Raw genomic sequence first — 19,719 nt, 5'->3', positions numbered from 1 at the left:
ATCTGCTGCAATGAGAAACAGTTTTTCATCCTAATGATACATTGCTCCTAAGAAGAACAGGAAATTCCAGTCATGTTTCATGAGGCAAACATTTGCATTCATCCCCCTGAATGTGGAAATGTTAGCCTGTCAGAGGTCTGTGGTTTAAAGATGTGCTTCTTTGTATTCTGTGCACAGTGCTCTACAAACTGCGGTGGTGGTTTCAAAACCCGTGATGTTCACTGTACTGATGTTCGTGATAAGCGAATTCTACGGCCTTTTCACTGCCAATTATTAGAACATAAACCACAACTGAGCATTAGCTGTAATACAGAGCCCTGCTTGGAATGGCGTGTGGAGCCTTGGAATGAGGTATTGGCCTATAAAACAAGCAATTAGAGTGAGCCAATAACTGTCAATTATTAAAGTGACTATTATTGCTCATGCTATTATGTGAATTTACTCTCAAAGGACGAGATGCAGCTATTATCTAATCACAGGATCTGCAGCTTCTGCTTATGATCTCAGATCACTTATAATAAATGTAAACCACATCTGAGATACTCATAAATCGGCATACCCTTACAGGATCTGGGTATATATTGTATGTCTACACTGCATAGTAAACCCTGGTTCAGATTCAGGTTTAAACAGAATCCCCCCCCCCACACACACACACACACAAGGCCTTTTGACATACATCAGAAACCTCTCAGGATGCAGGCCTGTAGACACATCCAGGGGTATGGGTCTGAGCCCATGTCCCGCTCTGGGACTGATCCAAACCAACTCATTTTGCAGCCTGGATGTAGTGGAAGTCCAGGTTGCCAGGCTTATGTTTGGAGAGTCTGCCAATGTTATCCCATAATTCCTTAGACTTGTGTGACCTAGCCCTTCTATACCCAAACTTCCTACTCTGTTCCCAGGAATGGGAAGCACCCTCCTGGGTCTAATACAGCTGTTTGGCATTTAACCTTTCCTTTCCACATGGACTGCTCAACTCTGTCTTGTGTTAGCGATGGCCATCACTAAGAAGAAACCCCACATCCAGCATGCTGCTAGCTGGCCAGAGGGACACAGCGGGATTCTGGTAAATTTATGGTGTGAGGAGAGCAAGGCCTATGATTTGCGGAAGTGCACAAGAAATGAGCATATGTATGCAAGAATCTTCAAGGGTCTGTCTACATTGCACAGTTAGCCTCTGTCTGTGGAACTTGGCTTGTGGACTCCGCATGTGCTTGAGTGTCTACACTGCATTGTAAACATGGGTTCACCATTGCTGCACTCGGGTCTTGCAGCCATGCTAATTCGTCCATACTGCATTACACAGACCTTCTGACTCGGATCTGTAGTTTGACCTGCATCCACACTGCAAAATGACAGGGTTTGGACCCGAGTCATAATGGAACTCTGGCTATGACCCACCCCCGAGCAGGGACCTAGGACCTGGCTCCAGAGTGCTTGCTCACATGAATGAGACTGATCTTTGTGTGGCTGGAAATGGGACTTGGGCTCAAACTTGAGTCAGAGCCCAGGTTTAGAGTGCAATATGGACATACCCTGAGAGGCTGGTAGCATTGGGGATTCACCAGGCCACCAATCAATGCCAGGAGCAGGTCAAGCATCTCAAGACTGCCTATCAAACCAAGGATGAGAACCACGCCTTAGGGAACTCCCTGTCTACTTGCCTCCTCTGTGAGGAATTTGATCAGGTGCTGGGAACCATGCCAAGCACACAGCCTCCAGTGGTGCATGACAATCTCCTGAGCAGGAATGGCATGCTTATAACCCCAGAAGCGCAGGCAGCACCGGAGGAGAGCCTGCAGCCGCCAGACCAAAACCCTAAAGTAATCCTGCTGCTGAGGCCATTCCCGGATCAGACTACGCTGCTGGAGCAGCTACATCACATCCTGGGTCCATATTCGGAGGACCTGTTTGGGGACAGCTCAGGGGAACAGCCCATAGTTGAAGCAGCAGTACAACAAGCTGTGGAGCTGGAGGTTGGTATGTTTCCCCTGCCAGTTTATGTTATTAATATTAAGAGTGGGAGGGCCTTCAGGATTACTCTCTATAAAATTATTTATTACAAGCAGGGCATTGTAGTGTGCTCCCACTGGGGGCATAAGCCGCGCCATTTCTCTAGCGCCTCGGCTCCTCAGCACCATGTGCGATTCAAAACGGAAATGGAATAAAAAGTTAAGCAATTAGCATTAATGTTTTACTAGGTACATGCTTACTGTTAGAAAGATGGCTGGGGTATGAAACTTTTATGGAGCTTACATTCCTTTTCCTGCAAGTACAGCACAGTTTATAACTCAGCCACATCAAACCATCTGCCTCAGTAGAAGTGTCCCTGGCCACCTGTATTGTTAGCCCAAATGGTAGTGGAGGATGTATTTAGTACACTCCAAATGGTAGTGGTGGATGTTCTTGGTCCCAGTGCAGGAATGCAGGATGCTTGTAAGGAAGCTATAATGTGTCTTCATCGTGAATCAGTCTTTCGATTTTTTTTTTCATTTTCACCCATTTCTGGTTGGTGATGCATGTGAACTTCTCAAGGAATAGGAATTCCAGACAGCCAGTTAAATTCAGGAGGGCCCCTTCTGCAGCTTAGGAGCCCTCTCCATTCGTAAATGTGTTGGTCATTCATCAGATGCTAAAAAATCACCTTCACATCACACCTCACCCACCTTGTCTCATGATTTGTTATTGACAAATCCGTGTTGACTGTTACTTATAAACTTATTATCTGCTAGGTGCCTACAAATTGATTTTTTGTTTATTTGCTCTTTATCTTTTTGGGTACCAAAGTTAAGCCGACTGATCTATAGTTCCCTGGGTCATCTTTATTCCCCTTACTATAGATCTGTACTATATTTATCCTTTTCCACTCCTCTGGGATCTCGTTCATCCTCCATGAGTTCTCAGAGATCTCTTCAGCCAGTTCCTGTAGTATTCTAGAATGTATTTCACCAGGCCCTGACAACTTGAAGATATCTAACTTATCTAAATAATTCTTAACTTGTTCTTTCCCTAGTCTAGCCACAGAGCCTACTCCATTTATACCGATGTTCACTATGTTAGCCATCTGATCACAGCTAACCTTTCTGGTGAAAACTGAAACAAAAAAGGCATTTAACACTTCAGACATTGCTACATTTTCTATTATTGTCTTTCCCTCCTTATTGAGTAATGGGCCTATTCTGTCATTGGTCTTTCTCTTACTTCTAATGTATTTGTAAAATGTTTTCTTGTTACCCTTTATATCCCTAGCTAGTTTAACCTCATGGTGGGCCATAGCCTTTCTAATTTTGTCCCTGCATGCTTGTGGGGTTTTTTGTTTTTTATATATTAATACTTCATAAGTTGACTTAATTTTCACTATTTGTATGACTATTTTTTTGAGTTTTAGGTCACTGAAGATCTCCTGGTTAAGCCATGATGGTCTCTTACCATACTTCCTATCTTTCCTACGCATTGGGATAGTTTGCTCTGGTGACCTTAATAACATCTCCTTAAACTGCCAACTCTCATGAACTCTTTTTTCTTTGACTTGCTTCCCATGGGATTTTACCTACTAATTCTCGGAGTCTTCTAAAGTCTGCCTTCTTGAAGTCCCTTGTCTTTATTCTGCTGCTTTCCCTCCTACCATTCCTTAGAATCATGAGTGCTATCGTCTCATGATTACTTTCACCCACCTTCTGCCTTCCACTTTCAAATTCTCAACCAGTTCCTATTTGTCAGAATCAAATCTAAAACAGCCTCTCCCCTAGTCGCTTTCTCCACCTTCTGTAACACAAAGTTGTCTCCAGTGCACTCCAAGAACTTGTTGGATAATCTGTGCCCTGCTGTGTTATTTTCCCAACAAATATCTGGGTAGTTGAAGTCCCCCATCAGCACCAAGTCCTGTGTTTTCAATGATTTTGTTAGTTTTTTTTAAAAAGCCTCATCCACGTTTTCTTCCTGGTTAGGTGGTCTGTAGTAAAGTCCTACCATGACATCACCTTTGTTCTTTACCCCTTGTATCCCTACCCAGAGACTTTCAACAGATCTGCCTCTCACTTCTATCTCAGTCTTAGTGCAAGTGTATATATGTTTGTTATCAAAGACATCACCTTCTCCCTTTTCCCCTGGCCTCCTCTTCCTGAACAAGCTATACTTTTCTATATCAATATTCCAGTCATATGAATTATATGAAGTTTCTATGACACCAATGATTTCATCATTATGATTATTCACTGCTATTTTTAGTTCTTTCTGTTTATTCCCCATACTTCTTACATTAATATACAGACATCTAAGATGTTCATTAGAGTTCCCATCTATATTCCCTCTTGTTGTTCTGTCTCTCTGCTATTATTGCCCATATTCCTCCCAGATTTCAACCCTCCAACCAGGTCTCCAAGTTCTGGACTCACCTGTGGGATTTTGTCTCCTGATCCCATCAAACCTAGTTTAAAGCCACCTCACTAGGTTAAAAGAAAAGGAGTACTTGTGGCACCTTAGAGACTAACCAATTTATTTGAACATAAGCTTTCGTGAGCTACAGCTCACTTCATCGGATGCATACTGTGGAAAGTGTAGCAGATCTTTTTATACACACAAAGCATGAAAAAATACCTCCCCCCACCCCACTCTATTTTTTCATGCTTTGTGTGTATAAAAAAATCTTCTGCACTTTCCACAGTATGCATCCGATGAAGTGAGCTGTAGCTCACGAAAGCTTATGCTCAAATAAATTGGTTAGTCTCTAAGGTGCCACAAGTACTCCTTTTCTTTTTGCGAATACAGACTAACACGGCTGTTACTCTGAAACCTCACTAGGTTAGTCTGTATCCAAAGATACTCCTCTCCTTCTTTCATACATGGACCCCATGTCTGCTCAGCAGTTCTTCTCAGAACAGCATCCCATTGTTGAAGAAGCTGAAGCCCTCCTGGTGGTACCATCCATGCAGCCATTCATTCATCTCCAGGATGTCTCTCTCTGCCTGGGCCCCTACCCTTGGTGGGAAGGATCGATGAGAACACAACCTGTATCCTCAACTCCTTCATCCTCACTGCCAGAGCCCTGAAGTCACTTCTGATCTGCTTAGGGTCATATCTTGCAGCATCACTCATGCCCACTTGAATGAGAAGCATGGGATAGTAATCAGAGGGCCGGATGATCCTCTGCAGTCCTCTGTAATGTCCCGAATACTGGCCCCTGGCAGGCAGCCCACCTTCCGGGATGCCTGGTCAGGTCGGCAGATGGATGCTTCCATCCCCCTTAGAAGGGAGTCATGTCATCAGCCACCACCACCCTTTGTTTCCTCTTGCAAGTGGTACATGGCTTTTCGGATCCTTCTCAGCCTAGCCACCTCCTCCTATAGCTCTCCCACCTGCTTCCTGAGAGATTTATCTGTTGGCACCTCTCACACTGGATGGTCTCCCTAACATGGCTTTCTATGACTGGGAAATGCAGGCCACAGTCTCTGCAAATCCACACCAGGACCTGGGCACAGGCATCCATGGTTGGGTTCTCTGTCTGCACACAGGTACAGGTGGAGGAGCTCGGAGCAGTGTTGGCATTGGCGATGTAAATTTTCTGAACCATGTTGATTTTATTCTTTTTCCCTCCTACAAACTCCTTCTCAAAGTCCCCTGTTTGCTAGTGCCCCTTGGTCACTTAGCATCAGGTTTATAAGGCTTTTGCTCCTAGCTCAACACAGTGATCAAGAATGATCAAGGATCAAAGGACTAGAGCCTTGCTAGTGCACACTCAGCTAATAGCTAGTAGGCCTCTGATCCCACACTCCCACACAGTCCCCAAACACACAATTCCCAACAGACCACACTGTAAAATTTAAACAAGCCAAAAGAAAAACTAAATTAAACTGAAAAAAGAAAAGGAGTACCTGTGGCACCTTAGAGACTAACAAATTTATTAGAGCATAAGCTTTCGTGAGCTACAGCTCACTTCATCGGATGCATGTACTAAAAATGTTGAGGTATATTGGATAGTCAAATCCTGATAGGAGGGATCAGATAGAACAGTTGTATTTTCAAAGGCAGGAATAGGGGAAATCACTTGATTTCCAATTGAGGTAAACTGCTTAGGAGTAAAACAGAAGTTTGGATCTGTGACCTGACATTCCAAGGAACCATGTAGGAACCTTTCCTGGTTGGTTACTATGCAAAATTGGCTATTTCCAGCATAGGTCATCCTCTCTGTAGGAGTCTTCCATCTGGTCAGTTGGACCATACACTGTAACGATGATTGATTCTGGAGCTCTCCCTGCAGTCCACACAAGATAGTATTTGCCTCAAACACATTCCATCTGCATATATACTGAGGCCCCTTTTTAGAGCAACAGGCCATCTGCGGAACTTTCCATGTTTGGGTTAGAGTGTGATAGACTACCAAGGGAGGCACATTGGCACGTTCCTGGTAGATGCAGTCTTCGAGGTGACCTATGGACTGTACTGCAGCCAACCGCTTATACATCCTTGTCTGAGTTAAACACAGGTAAAGAGGCTGTGAATGAAACATACAAGGATCATGCTACAACACAATTTTGAGAAAATAAACAACTGTCTCGGTTAGGATGTGGTGTCACAGACCCCATTTGTCTCATAATTCCAATGGATACATGCGGACATACATTCAAACATACAGATCTCTCCTTCAGGCCTTTGAAAACATTTAGGGCAATACCAATTAACTAATTGCTTATCTTTGATTAGATTGGGGATTCTTCCCAATTCTAGGGATTGCAATGCCTCAGTGATTGTGTTAATGACATAGTCCCCAGGTGCAGAGCAAATAATTTCCTTTCCTAATGATTGGTTCTTTTGCTGATCATTATTATGAGCGTCATTAGTCCAGGCGGATAGTTTGGTCCGCCGTTTTATTGCTATGACCAGTTTTCCCTGATTTTGTGTGTATTGCCAATTTATGATTACCTCATATTCTTCTGACTTTGAATCCTGTGAAGGTGAAGATTTAGCCTTGGTCTCCTCTTTCCAACCACAAATAATATTCACCATCGCATTAACACTTAAGATGTTTACAAGATGTGGGAATGAATCCATAGAGCCATTTGCCAGCAAATTGGCATATAGCTTCAAAGTAAGTTCATTGCCTTGATTGGTGATAATGATTTGTTCAGTCTCCTTTGGCAGGGCAATACATTTTCAATGTTCAAACACCTGAGCATGGAGGCGTTGTCGGGTATTATGGTCCTGGGCAGCTTGGCGTACTTGATGCAGGAGTCTAGTCCCAAAGTCTTGATTTTGGCTTACTCCTACCCTCAGGGCAAAGATGAAGGAGTAGCAGATCAGAAATCTCAATGTCCATTTCATGACTGCAATCCTTTGAACTCCAACTATGGTGGGTTTTCAGGAGACAATTCGGCTAGCTCCTGGGAAGCAAGCTGCTCCTGGGACCTGGATGATCATTACAGTTTTAACTGATTAAGCGTGGTAGATTTTATCTTTAGTATGCTTGCTTCCTGTTACTTTAATCTTGTACACTGCTGAACTGAGTTTATCAATGATTCGGAAAGGTCCAATCCACCAATTACACAGTCTGTGCTCTGGTGCTTTGTAGGATAACAGCATTACTAGATCACAAGTATTTTCTTTTTGGGTTTTATCAGAGTAGGCCTTAGCCTTTCATTTTGATTTCCCCAATTTAGTGGCTACCTAAAGATGGATGTTTTAAATGTGCCTGCAGATTTTGCAGATAGGTGTCCATTTTGATTCCCTCCAATTGAGTACCACTTGTGTGCCAAATTAGGTGTTCTGGCAACCTTATACTTCGGCCTGTCATTACTTCAAAGGGTGTCTTATCGGTCGATGCAGCAGGAGTTGCCCTTAGTGCCATGAGAATTAGAGGCATGAGGGAATCCCAGCTGCATCCATTGGCATCCACCAGTTTCCTCAACATTACCTTTATGGTCCGATTTGTATGTTCCACCATCCCAGATGACTGTGGTCTGTATGGGATGTGTAGACTCTGCGGGACTTCCATTAGTTTAAGACAGTCTTTGAAGAACTGCCCTGTGAAATGTGATCCCTGGTCTGATTCCACTTTCGCAGGGATCCCCCAGTGAGAGAAGACTTGTTCTGCCAGGACCTTGGCTGTGGCCTTTGCAGTACTAGTCTTCAAAGGAAAGGCCTCCACCCATTTTGAGAAAGGATCAACAGTCACCAAGAGGTATTGGTTGTCTCTTTGGGTTTGCGGTAGAGGGCCTATGAGATCAATCTGCAAAGCCATTCATGGACTTTCATACACCTGAGATTGTAATGGTGCATTACGTTTGGAAGGAGTTGGGTTGACTTGGGCACAAGTCAAACAGTTGTTACAGTACTGTTGTACATCTAATTTAAGAAGAGGCCACCATCCCACGGTTAAGAGACGTTGGACAGTTTTGTCTGCTCCCTGATGTCCTCCTGTTAGAGTATCATGGACCATGTATATCATTTCCCTTCTTAGGAAAATGGAAAAGGGCCTCCCGTGTACATGAGGATTTTATCCACCACTTGTAGATATTGTTTGTATTTCCCATATACAGGGATTAATGTAGATGACCATTCTCCTTCTGTCTTGGAGAGTTCTCAAATTATCTCCACTATATTTCTGTCTAATGCTTGCATCTCCTTTAAGTCAGGAATGTCAGTCTCTACCACCTTGGCAGCAGCAATTAAACACTTCGAACCAAGGGTTATGAAGGAATGTTCTAAGTCCTTTTCTTTCCAAGGTTCCCCGGATCGAACTCCCTCTCTGACTAGTCTGTCAGCCTTTTCATTCTCAATCGCATAGTGGAGTCTGAAAACAGACCAGTACGCTGGTACAAGGTTTTAAGGGAGTCCTGTACACAGTACTCCAGTACACAAGCCACCGCCGCTAACTCAGCATATTGGGCTGAATGTGAGGTACATGAGTATGCTTTTTCCCAAGGCTCTCCTTTGGGAGGAATGACATAAATCCCAAAGCCAGTGCATGAATTCCCTTGAGGATCATGACAGCTTGATCCATCCACAAAGAAGTGGTTTCCTTTAAAGGAATCTATCTCTTGGATTAGAGGCAGGAAGAAGACTCTTTCTACCATTCCCTTTGGACTCTGTTTGTGTCTGGACAGTCATGGGGCTCTCCTTGATACAGTAAGGCTGTGGGCAGCAAAAATGGCATCCTAACAAGTTTTACTGGCATATCATTCCCCAGTAACAACAACGCCCAAAGGGCTAGGCAGGCATTAGAAACCTGTCCATCTTTAACCTGATTAGATAGCAGAAACTGAAGGGGTGTGTGCAATGAGTATAATATGATTGGGCTGAGGCCAATTAGGAAAGCAAAATGCTGTATGGCCCAACTAGTGGTCACTAAGTATTTCTCACAGTTGTCATATTTAAGTTTTACTGGAGACATTAAACATGAGGCATAGGCATATGAATTTCCCATGCCTCTCCTGGGAAGCAACAGCCGCTAATGCATTAACACTCACGCCACCTCCAGGTGATAAGGTATCTCAGGATTTGGAGTGATCAACACAGGAGCCTTGACAAGGGCCTGTGTCAGCTGGAGCACTGCTTCCGTGTGTTGTTCAGTCCATTCCCATTGAACATCCTTCTTTAGCAGTTGGTACAAGGGACCTGCAATGGAAGCAAAATTAGGAATGAAACCCCTGTGGAACCCAGTTAAGCCCAAAAAGGATCTTAACACTGTTAGGTCCTCCGGTATCAGCAACTTTTGGACTGCCTCCACCTTTTGCTGTGAGGGAGTTTGACCCCATTTTGTCAGAGTAAGACCTAAGAAAGAGACAATGGTTTTCATTACTCGCACCTTGGCAGGGTTGCACTTTAATTCCGCTTCCTTAAGAATTTGCAGGACCTCGTCCAGCTTTGCCAAATACTCTTCCTTGGTGCGAGTTGCTAAGCAAAGGTCGTCTACGTACTGGAATAATATAGACGATTTAGAAAACCGTGCCAGGACTTGACGCATTTGAGCGTGGAACAATGCCAAGCTATTTTATATCCCTGTGGTAATCGGGTCCAGGAACATTGGACCCCCTGGAAGCTAAATGCAAACCTGTATTGCGACTCCCGGGACACTGGTAAAGTCCAAAAGTTGTTACTGATATCTAGCACAGAGAACCACTTAGCCTCCGGGTCAAAGGACTGTATGAGGTCTGGCATCTTTGCCACAGTAGGGGCACAAGAAGGGGTGACCTGATTTAACCGTCTGTAATCGAAGGTGAGGCACCAGGAACCATCTGGTTTCTTAACAGGCCAAATCGGGGAGTTGGCTGTAGAAGTGCATCTACGCAGGACTCCCCGGGCCAGCAATGACTTGATAGCCTTGGCTACGTAAGGTGTGGTCTGGTCTGGAAAGGAATATTGTTTTTGAGCAGGTATATCTCCCCCTTCCACAACAATAGTGACTGCCATGCACCCACAGTCGTGTTTGTGTTTAGCAAAGGCATCAGCATGTTTGCGAAGTATGGCCTGTAACTCTGGATAGAGTGCATTTGGCTATTAACGTGTCCAGGTGGTATTCATCTGTTTCTGGCCCCTCTGCTGGAGTGACCATACCACACTCCAGCATGACCACTAGCAGGCAACCCAACTCTTGTCCTTCAGTAAGACACAACAACTGATTAGTCAAATCAGTAACGCATTCCTGCCTACCTAGGAAATCAGACCCCAATAGATTACCCTTTGGGTCTGACAATGTGAACATCGCAAAGACATGGGTCTCGTGCAGGTGACCAATTTGTACTTCGATAGGTTTAGATAGCATGGCCATAACTTGGTAGTTTACAAACGTTGATAGCATCTTTGTTTTTCCAGATGCCAAAACAGAGGATCTAGGATCCTTCACATGGATGATACTGATTGCTGCTCCGGTATCTACAATAAAATTTAGGTGGAGGCTCCCTACCACTATAGATACTGTGGGTCTTCCACTTGCATCTTTTCCACTTGCATCTCTTCCCAAAGGGGTTGTGACGCTCCTTGGGGCCTGCTGGCATCATGCGGAGTAATCTATAGGATAGATAGGCGGGTAGCCTTCAGGCTCTTCCACCTCCTCAGGGGTAACCCTGCATGAGAATAAGCCACTCAATTGGGAGGAGGGGTTGAGTCCACAGAGGCCACTGGTTGGTTTAAAGGATTTGGACGTTGATCTCCCAACAACAACTCGTTTAGGCATGTCCAGAGTTCTCGGATATCCTGGTGTTGGGTCTCCAGGATTTGCTGCACTGTCTTGAACATTGACACTACTGAGAGATCCTCCTCCTGATAAGGCGGTGGTAATCTAGAACCCTGAGGATGAGAAGAGTTCTGCGCAGCACCTGCAAGAAAAGGAACACGATCTCGAGGCCCCCTTGGGGCCCGAATGCATATCCTTGTCGATTGTTCGGTGAATTGAAATTATTGGCCCAGCGCTGAGATTGAGGGGACCTAGGATTAGTCTGGTTCTGCCCTTGAGGTGTCCCAGTAGGACCCTCAATCCTCACTATGGTAGTAGCCTGTGGCTTTTGTAGGGTTGCAACTGGGGCTCCACGCCAACCTGCTTTAGGGTTTCCCTGGGTATGGGCCTTGGCTAGAAGAACCAGGGCCTCATCCAGGAAGGTCCCATCATGGATATGCATGTTAACCCTTTCCTGTAGGTAGGGAAGAGAATTATTAACCAACAAGCTAACATACTGTGGTTCATTTGTGTCCTCTTTCATGTGACTGCGCCAAGCTGGACTTAACCGTAGATGAAATTGGTGGGAAGACTCATTTGGCTTTTGTCCAGGATGCTGATTATGCTCAAGCACAGTACTGTCTCTGAAAAAGACTTCTCACCCTTCCTATACTCCGGGAGCAAGGTGCTCTGTAAGGCTCGATTTACTGTGAGCTGTAAGATTTTAACCCAGTCATCACTTGGCAAACCAAATATTTGTCCTGTTTCCTGAACACACTGTGCCTGTACTGCAACAGAGGAATCGTCCATCATTCCTACTTGTTTAGCTACTAAATCCAGAGTTCTAATATCTATAACCACTGCTATGGGACAGTCAGGAGTGACATCTGGAGAGTTTGGGCAGCCGCTGGAATCAGTATCTGAAGTATCTGAAGATACTTAGTATTTGAAGTGTCTCCCCCAAAACCTGGGGGCCTTCTCCTATCCGAGTCAGTACTTCCTTCATCAGAATGATCAGATATATCCCTGGAGTGGAACCTAGGAAATATATGGTTAGTGTAGTGTTCTGAATAACTTCTATGGAGGGCACTCTCATACCGTGCTGACATATTCCTTATACCAGTGAAAGTTACGGATTGAAGTTCCGCTGGCACACGTGCTGACATTAACACATACCACAGGGCTATGGGAGTCGGAGTTCCTAGATATTCCAGGAACCTGGGCAGTGCTGGTGACTGGCCTGGTTGCCATGACAAAGGACCGCCCCCATCAGAGGATCCTGAAAAGCCTCCTGAACTGGATGGTGCTACCACATTAGGTGGGGGAATTACATCTCTAAGCTGCTCGCTCTCTCTCTGTCTCTCTCCCCTGAATCCTGGTGATGATTGTATCACATGTATTAGATACCTGAACCACTTCTTATACAGCACGCCTCATTTTCTAGGCAATTTGAACCTCCAAAGGCGCTTCTCCTGCTCTGCTAAGAGCTGAGACAGTCTTTTCTTCAGAATCTCCTTCTCTCTCTCCCTCTGCAACATCCACTTGCTTTTCTAGGATGACAGTGTCTGGTTCACTTAACTCCTCCTTTAGCACTATGGCCGGAGGACTTCCCTTTTCCGCTGGCACACTGGCTCCCATTACTTCACTGTTACCTTCCTCTTCTAACTCACCAGGCTGTTTCTCTGCGTTAGCGGCTTCAGAAGCCATCTCTGCACTAGCTAGCTCTCTCGTTCCCCTTCTTGTTACTGGCTCCACGGGCTGATCAATTACTGTTGGTTCCACTAACCCGATAGGAATAGAAACCACTGCTGACTCATCTCCTGTCTCTCCCATATAGCTCGACGCCATACACCTTGCCTTATCCTTTCGGAGTGAATCACAGCTGCCTTCTAACTTTCTGGCATTAAGGCATGAGCAAAAAGATATGATTGTTACAAAAGCTTTCACTAGTGTTAGTGGCATTCTATGTGTAAATTGAGAAAATATGTGTGTGAGCACTAACATATGGAGAAGTGGTTCTAAAAGGGCATAGGTATTTAAGTTCAACAACTGACCACGGTCGGTTTATAACCTTCCAGTGATTTTAAACTGGCAGCTGCTCATTTCTGCCACCCATACACTTCCTCACACACCTCATGGGCGTGATGCTAACTTCGTTCTAACTTCCTTTCCAACTCTTTTCCTTTACAGAAAAGAGAGAACTGCTCTTCAGAAGCAGTGCATAACTGTTCCTTTAACTCCTGAATTTCCTTATCCTTCTTCACAGCTTTATGTGCCTTCCTGAGCAGCTCCTCTCTCACATTTAACTTCCATCCTAGAAGACCACACGTTGTCAACAAACACTCCATTGCAATCCCTTTCACTTCACTATCTTTTTTCTTTTCTTTCTCTCAGTTTCAGTTTCAATCACCCGACTTACAAAACCCCACAGGTTACTATGCTCGGAGAGAACTTCCCTATCTTTCAATTGCTCCAAACCGCCTCCATGTTCCCTAATGCATCTTCTAACAAAAATCTCTAAGGCTATATCCCAGACAGCTTCTACAGGCTCTGCCGCCTTTCCCTCACTCATTTTTGCTTTTTACGCTGACTATACTTAACCTTTAAAATAACCAGGAGAAAAACTTAACACTATAACTTAACTCTAAATCTTAAATCTAAATTAAGAGATCTAAAGATGCCTTACAAAACTAATAATAGTAATAAAAAATATATATACCCCAGACCAGTCCAACAATACTTCAAACAAGTCCCAAAAAGAAAGGATGGGAGTAGGATCCCTCCCTTCCCTTGATGACCAATGTGTATTAGCAGATCGAGAGGTCCTGGCAGGACCTACTGAACAGAGGGGCAAATACTGCTCAGAGACAGCTCAAGGGGGCAACCCAGGGGAGCTGAGGGGACTACAAAGGGGTAACTGGAACCATACAAGTTCTGAGCTACCACGGCCCTTAAAATATTAATCAACTCCAACGCCACCACGAGTATGGGTCATTGGGCCCAATGCGACTGCCTACTCAATATGCAAAAAACCCCACCCCTTATCACGCAATACCATTACTCCCAATATTTGGCCATATAAAACAGACAAACAGACGTGAAACAGTTAAACCATTTGACTCACAAGCTGCAAGAGGGAAAAAAAAGGAAGTATTATAAGTTCTCTGGGATCGGTGCCCAGAATTCATCTGTTAACAAAGGAAACTGCTACCAGACTGTGCCCAGTGACTAAGTCACAAAGAGTTTTGCTTTTTAATTTCTTAAATAAGTGTTTTTAACCCCTTAAGTAAGTGTTTGCCACGCACACCTTGAAACTCTTGCTGGCTCGCCAACCTGTTGACCTGAATTTTATGGGTTAGTTGTTATGGTTCGCTGCTGATCGCATCCGACCAGAAGATTTATAAGTTCTTGTCCAATTCAGACTATAGGGTCCGAGAACTCAGAGAATTCTATATCGGGAGAGGACTCTCGGGGTGCTTGGCAAAAACACTTACACTGAGGACAATACCAAATTGATAAAAGCTTTATTGAGATTAACAGAAGAATAATAAATGCTGTGAAACTTATGACTGCAAAACAGTAAAAGAATTCCAAAACTCCTGGTGGTAACATGCATATTATAAGTACCTTAACCTAACATACTCACACCCTTCCTTGGGGACCCGGTAATAGGAGGTGAAGGACCAGCCGTACTCCTGGCATGTCCCATAACAAGGTGGATCTGGCTTCCCCAATAGTTAGGAATGTTGAGTAGTTATACTATACTACACAAGCTGAGCTGATAGCATGATAGAAGATGGAATGATAGGTAGATAAAAAATATAGAATATAGGAGAACAAAGAAAAGAAAAAGCTTCCTAAGATATTCTTACATGGTATTTTATAAGATCCCTACACTGTGTAATTCAGGCCCAACCTACTATACCCAAATCTTGTTTTCGTACCTTAAGAAATTTATAGGTACCCTTATCCTATACATTAGTGGATTATGACACTTACTCTTTGCATATTAATAAGGATTATCTCACTCCAACGTAGGCTTTTTTGGCGACTTCCAGGTTTGTGGTGTGCCCTGCAGTTACCAACCGGTTGCAGACGCCGGATAAACCTGTTCAGTGTTGTATGTAGTTCCTCCCTTCGGTTCCCCAAAGTTCAGGGACCATTTTCATTTGTGCCACAGGTTGTCCGCCTTAATGCTGACTTACTCTTAATTAATCATACTTTTAGCTATTTAGCTGATCTTGCTGGATACAGGCAGGCAGGCTTCTTGCATTTCAGCAAAACTTATTCTATATATAATTATTAGGAAACACATATCACATGCCTCAACACATCCTAATTTCATAGGAATTAATACTGATAAAATATAAGAATCATATATGAAATAGATTAATTCATAAAGAGAAACATATTATTTGATACGGCTGGCTGGATTAGTAGGATATAATAGCTAGCAAAGTAATCTTATGGGCTACACCATGTGAGAGATGGGATGAATGCTAGTAAGCTTATTAGCATGTGTGTAGGTTTTTAATATGTTTTCCCTGTAATGCTTTGTATCTTAAAAAGAATGTCGGCTTGCTTAGAAACATCTGTGTGGTATTTTATATCTGTAGCAATTACGCTGTTATCAGTCTCTGAAGAGAGAGCAAGCAGGTGTCCTAGAGTATCCTGTCTGTGCTGGGAATGCACAGCGAAGGCAAGGAAACTGTCTAGCCTGGGAATACCCTGTCAGAAAGGAGAGAGATGCATGTCTCCACTCCAGAGAGACAACAGCTGGGGAGCTGAAAGTCAAGAGTGGGTGTCCTTGCTGTGCCACTGAGGTGAAATACAAGTGCAGTTGTCCTGAACTGTGACAGTGCCTTCAATAGGCCAAATACTGCCACCAAAATGTCCACCAGCATTTCACAGATGCTCTGCCTGATTCCCAAAATAGCAGTGAAAGCACGACCAGGAAAAGGTCTTACACCATGTTACTGACTCCAGTTGCAGAGAGCCTGCAGACCCAAAAAATGGCTCAGCTAGATGTGCTGGTGGGCTAAGCGCACTCCTGGTCAAGTGCTATGGGATGGACAGACATGTTCTCCCTCAATACATCATGAACCAAGCAAGCCCTAGAGCTTCTACAGCTAGCAAGGCTGCTAAGGTCCCTGGGATACACCCCCGAAAGCCACAGCACCTGACTCATGTCTACATAGCGCAGTATGGACATGTTGGCACAGATAGGAGCCTGACATAACAATGCAGCGTGAACACTCAAGCATGAGCATGGAGAGAACTGACGTGCTGGCATGCGTCACGTGGACCTGCAGGTACTATGCAATGCAGAATACCCCAAATTTCCATACCCTGATGTACAGCAGAAGAGATCGTCTTAGAGAAGCCTCAACAGGGTTTGTTTTGGGTACCATATTGGACCAGGAAACAAAACTCACTATGTTTGTTACCTTCTCCTGCCATTCTGTTTGGTCTTTCTGCCATGACCAGTTTAGAATTCTCCTTTAAGCTTCAACATTGGGATTTTCAAACATGCATATGGGACTTTCCTAAATTCCATTGAAATTTAGTGGGACAAGGTGGGTGATATCATTTTATTGGACCAATTTCTGCTGGTGAAAGAGAAAAGCTTTCAAGCTTACACTCTTTGAAAGCTTGTCTCTTTCACCAAGAGAAGTTGCTCCAATAAAAGACATTACCTCACCTACCATCTCTCTGTAATATCCTGGGACCTACACAGCTACAATAACATTGAGAACAATATTGAAATGGAGTATCTAACTGCCGTAGGATCTGTTGAAAATCCATGCCTAAAATAAGAGAGGAGCTGCAGAGGTTTGGTTTTAGTTTTGTAAAAATCTCATTTGCTGGATGTACTTATGCAAAACCAAATCTAATGTGTGTTTTGAATACAATTTCTATTTTATTTATACCACCAAAGTTGTGTGTTTTGTTTTGTTTTGGGGGAGGGAAGTGTTGGCAAAAAGTTTTCAACATCAGCCTATGTAATAAATCTACTAAACTCTCTTGTTCGTCCATGGCTTCTCTTTTCACACTGAGGATATTGTGACACATCACTCCAAATTGTGATTTAAGGATAACATTCTGATATCAGACCTGCAAGTTGGTCCTCAACTCTGATATTCTGCTTATCCTAAAGGGAGAGAGCAGCTCCTTTTACAGAAAGCAGACCATCAGATAGGGGAAGTTTCATGAAAGCCCAAGAACAAAATTTTATCCAAAGTATTTTTGGCCCATTATATTCCCAGCCGTGTATCAAGCCTTTGGTGCATTTCAAGACGCCACAACCATGATCAATTTTTAAAACAAGTTTGGAAAGAAAGTTTTAAAAATATCCTCAGTCCATATTTCTGTATGATGGTTGTTTATTGCCATTTTTGTAGCTAAAGGTTTAGTATGTGCCGTGTGGATTTTCAATATCCCCAAGCAGCCTCATGAAAGTGAGAGGTTGCATCTTGTAAATTTGTCCCAGTGAGCAAAAGTCTTACATTAATATTGCAGATTAAACCTGCAGAAACGTGACTTGCTTTCTGACATTATGACATGAATCATTGTCCCTACACTAAATCTGAGTAACATTAGGTTGCTTTCATTATGAATGTTAGGAGTGAATTTATTAATAAAATTCTGCCTCCTACTCCAGATTAATAACAGCCCCTCCCATCCGTGTCATTAAAAAAGATTAAATAAATACATTATGCAGTCGTTATCTTCAACTTTGGGTCATCAGACTTGATATATGCGCTAAACTATACTTGCTAATGTCATAAATTATTTCAGATAAATGCTTCTTACTACCTGTTCAATGATCATGCATTTCTCACATAAATATGTTCTCTACTTCCTTTGCAGCCTGTTTATATTTTTTTTGACCACCCAAAATTGCTTTCGCTTTACTCTTTTCTTGCATGCTGTTTTATTTTAGTGTTCGAAAACATGTGGCGGTGGTCTGCAAGAAAGACACATCTACTGCCCAGAAAAGGACTATTGTGACTGGACGAAAAAGCCTAACTCCACGGCACGCTGCAATGGGCAGCCTTGTACTCGGTGGATAAATGGGACATGGAATTCGGTAGGATTCAATCCTTGTTTTTTTGGCTTTTGAGAAATGCATAGTAAAATATACACCACCACAACTAAAAAGTCATCCACTTCAGACACAGAACCTGATTTGGCTAATTAACTCCAATTCTCCAATGTTATCTGGTTAAAATGAATCAATAAGAATCTATTGATAAATTAAAGCCTAAATCTGCTACCCTTGTTCACGTTAAAATCAGTGGTACTGCTCAAGCAGTAAGGAACTAGTCAATGAGAACAAGGGTAGCAAAGTCGGGCCCTTTAATAATTATGCACAGTGTTTGTGAGGTACAGTATACATGGCAAGGCAGTTCTTAGTGCACAGTTAGTGATAAAACTAGAACAAGGGTCTTCTCAAAAGGTACTGCCCAGTGTCTCACCTGAAAGGCCAGCTCACCATGCAGATATATTTATATTTTTAGTTGCTGTGTTGTGGAGTGAATTTACCACAGTTGTGATACTGTAATTGTATCTGTTTGAAGATGTATCATTTTCCACCTATTCTCATCCACGTGATATTTGCTTTAAAAGCACTGTAGGCAAAAACTGCAGGTTAACTGTATAGGGAAGCTCCATGGGTAGTAGAAGCAGCAAATCTAGATATGGATTCAGGTAGTCTCAAGAGAAGAGCAAAGCAGTAAAGGAAAAAAAGAGTTCTGCTTCTTTGTGTAAAGCACACACTCTGTTACAGACCTGGCTGAGTCCCCTTGGTGGAGAGTCACCAGTCTGTTGTAATTGGACCCAGTCTTTGGATCTCATGTGTCCAAGCCATCTGGGCCTAGGCAGCATCTGGTCACTGTTTCTAGCTCTGGGCCGATTGGTATACTCATGGGTGCAGATACTCTGTCTAACCCCTTTCCTTGGGATATGGGACTCCTCCATCCAACTCCGTAGGCCAGTGGCTCAGACCTCCCAAGTCTCTCCAGTCGCTTATGCATACTCCCCCAGAGCACCATATCCGTGGATGCTCTGGTTCATAATTTAACTCCTCAGAGACCATACGGCAGATAAAATAAGGCGCACAGGTCTTTGCACAGGAGTTTCTGATACCACTGTAACTTTTACTGTCAAAGCATACACAACTCACGGATCTTTAGGAAACACAGTTAAAAGCCTTATATGCTCTCTCCCCTAAGTCTCTGCTCACCCCTTCTTGTGAGTATGTCAGTCCTTCGGTCTTCACTGCAGAGGATGTGAAGGAGATCCCCACACCTAAGCCACTCTTTTTAGGGCACAAATTTAAGGAGCAGACCCAGACTGAGGTGTCAGTAGAGAAGGTTTTGGAACAAATTGATAAATTAAATAGTAATAAGTCACCAGGACCAGATGGCATTCACCCAAGAGCTCTGCAGGAACTCAGATATGAAATTGCAGAATTACTAACTCTGGTAGGTAATCTATTTCTTAAATCAGCCCCTCTACCAGATTACTGGAGGATAGCTAATATTAGCAGTTTTTTGTTTTAAAGGCTT

General features: G+C 43.5%; 1 protein-coding gene across 1 annotated transcript in view; it reads left to right on the top strand.

Annotated features, from left to right (window-relative positions):
* Window positions 1-19,719, top strand: part of ADAMTS12 (ADAM metallopeptidase with thrombospondin type 1 motif 12) — a 307,828-nt gene that overhangs the window by 275,303 nt on the left and 12,806 nt on the right. Inside the window, exons 21-22 of the mRNA XM_074952423.1 lie at window positions 178-351; window positions 18,093-18,239. Coding sequence (XP_074808524.1) covers window positions 178-351; window positions 18,093-18,239 — 321 coding nt within the window. The remainder of the gene's footprint in view (window positions 1-177; window positions 352-18,092; window positions 18,240-19,719) is intronic.

The sequence above is a fragment of the Natator depressus genome, chromosome 5 (genome assembly GCF_965152275.1).
Source record: "Natator depressus isolate rNatDep1 chromosome 5, rNatDep2.hap1, whole genome shotgun sequence".
Taxonomy (NCBI): domain Eukaryota; kingdom Metazoa; phylum Chordata; order Testudines; family Cheloniidae; genus Natator; species Natator depressus.
The sequence above is the reverse complement of the archived record's forward strand: the minus strand, read 5'-3'. Positions and strand labels throughout refer to the sequence as shown.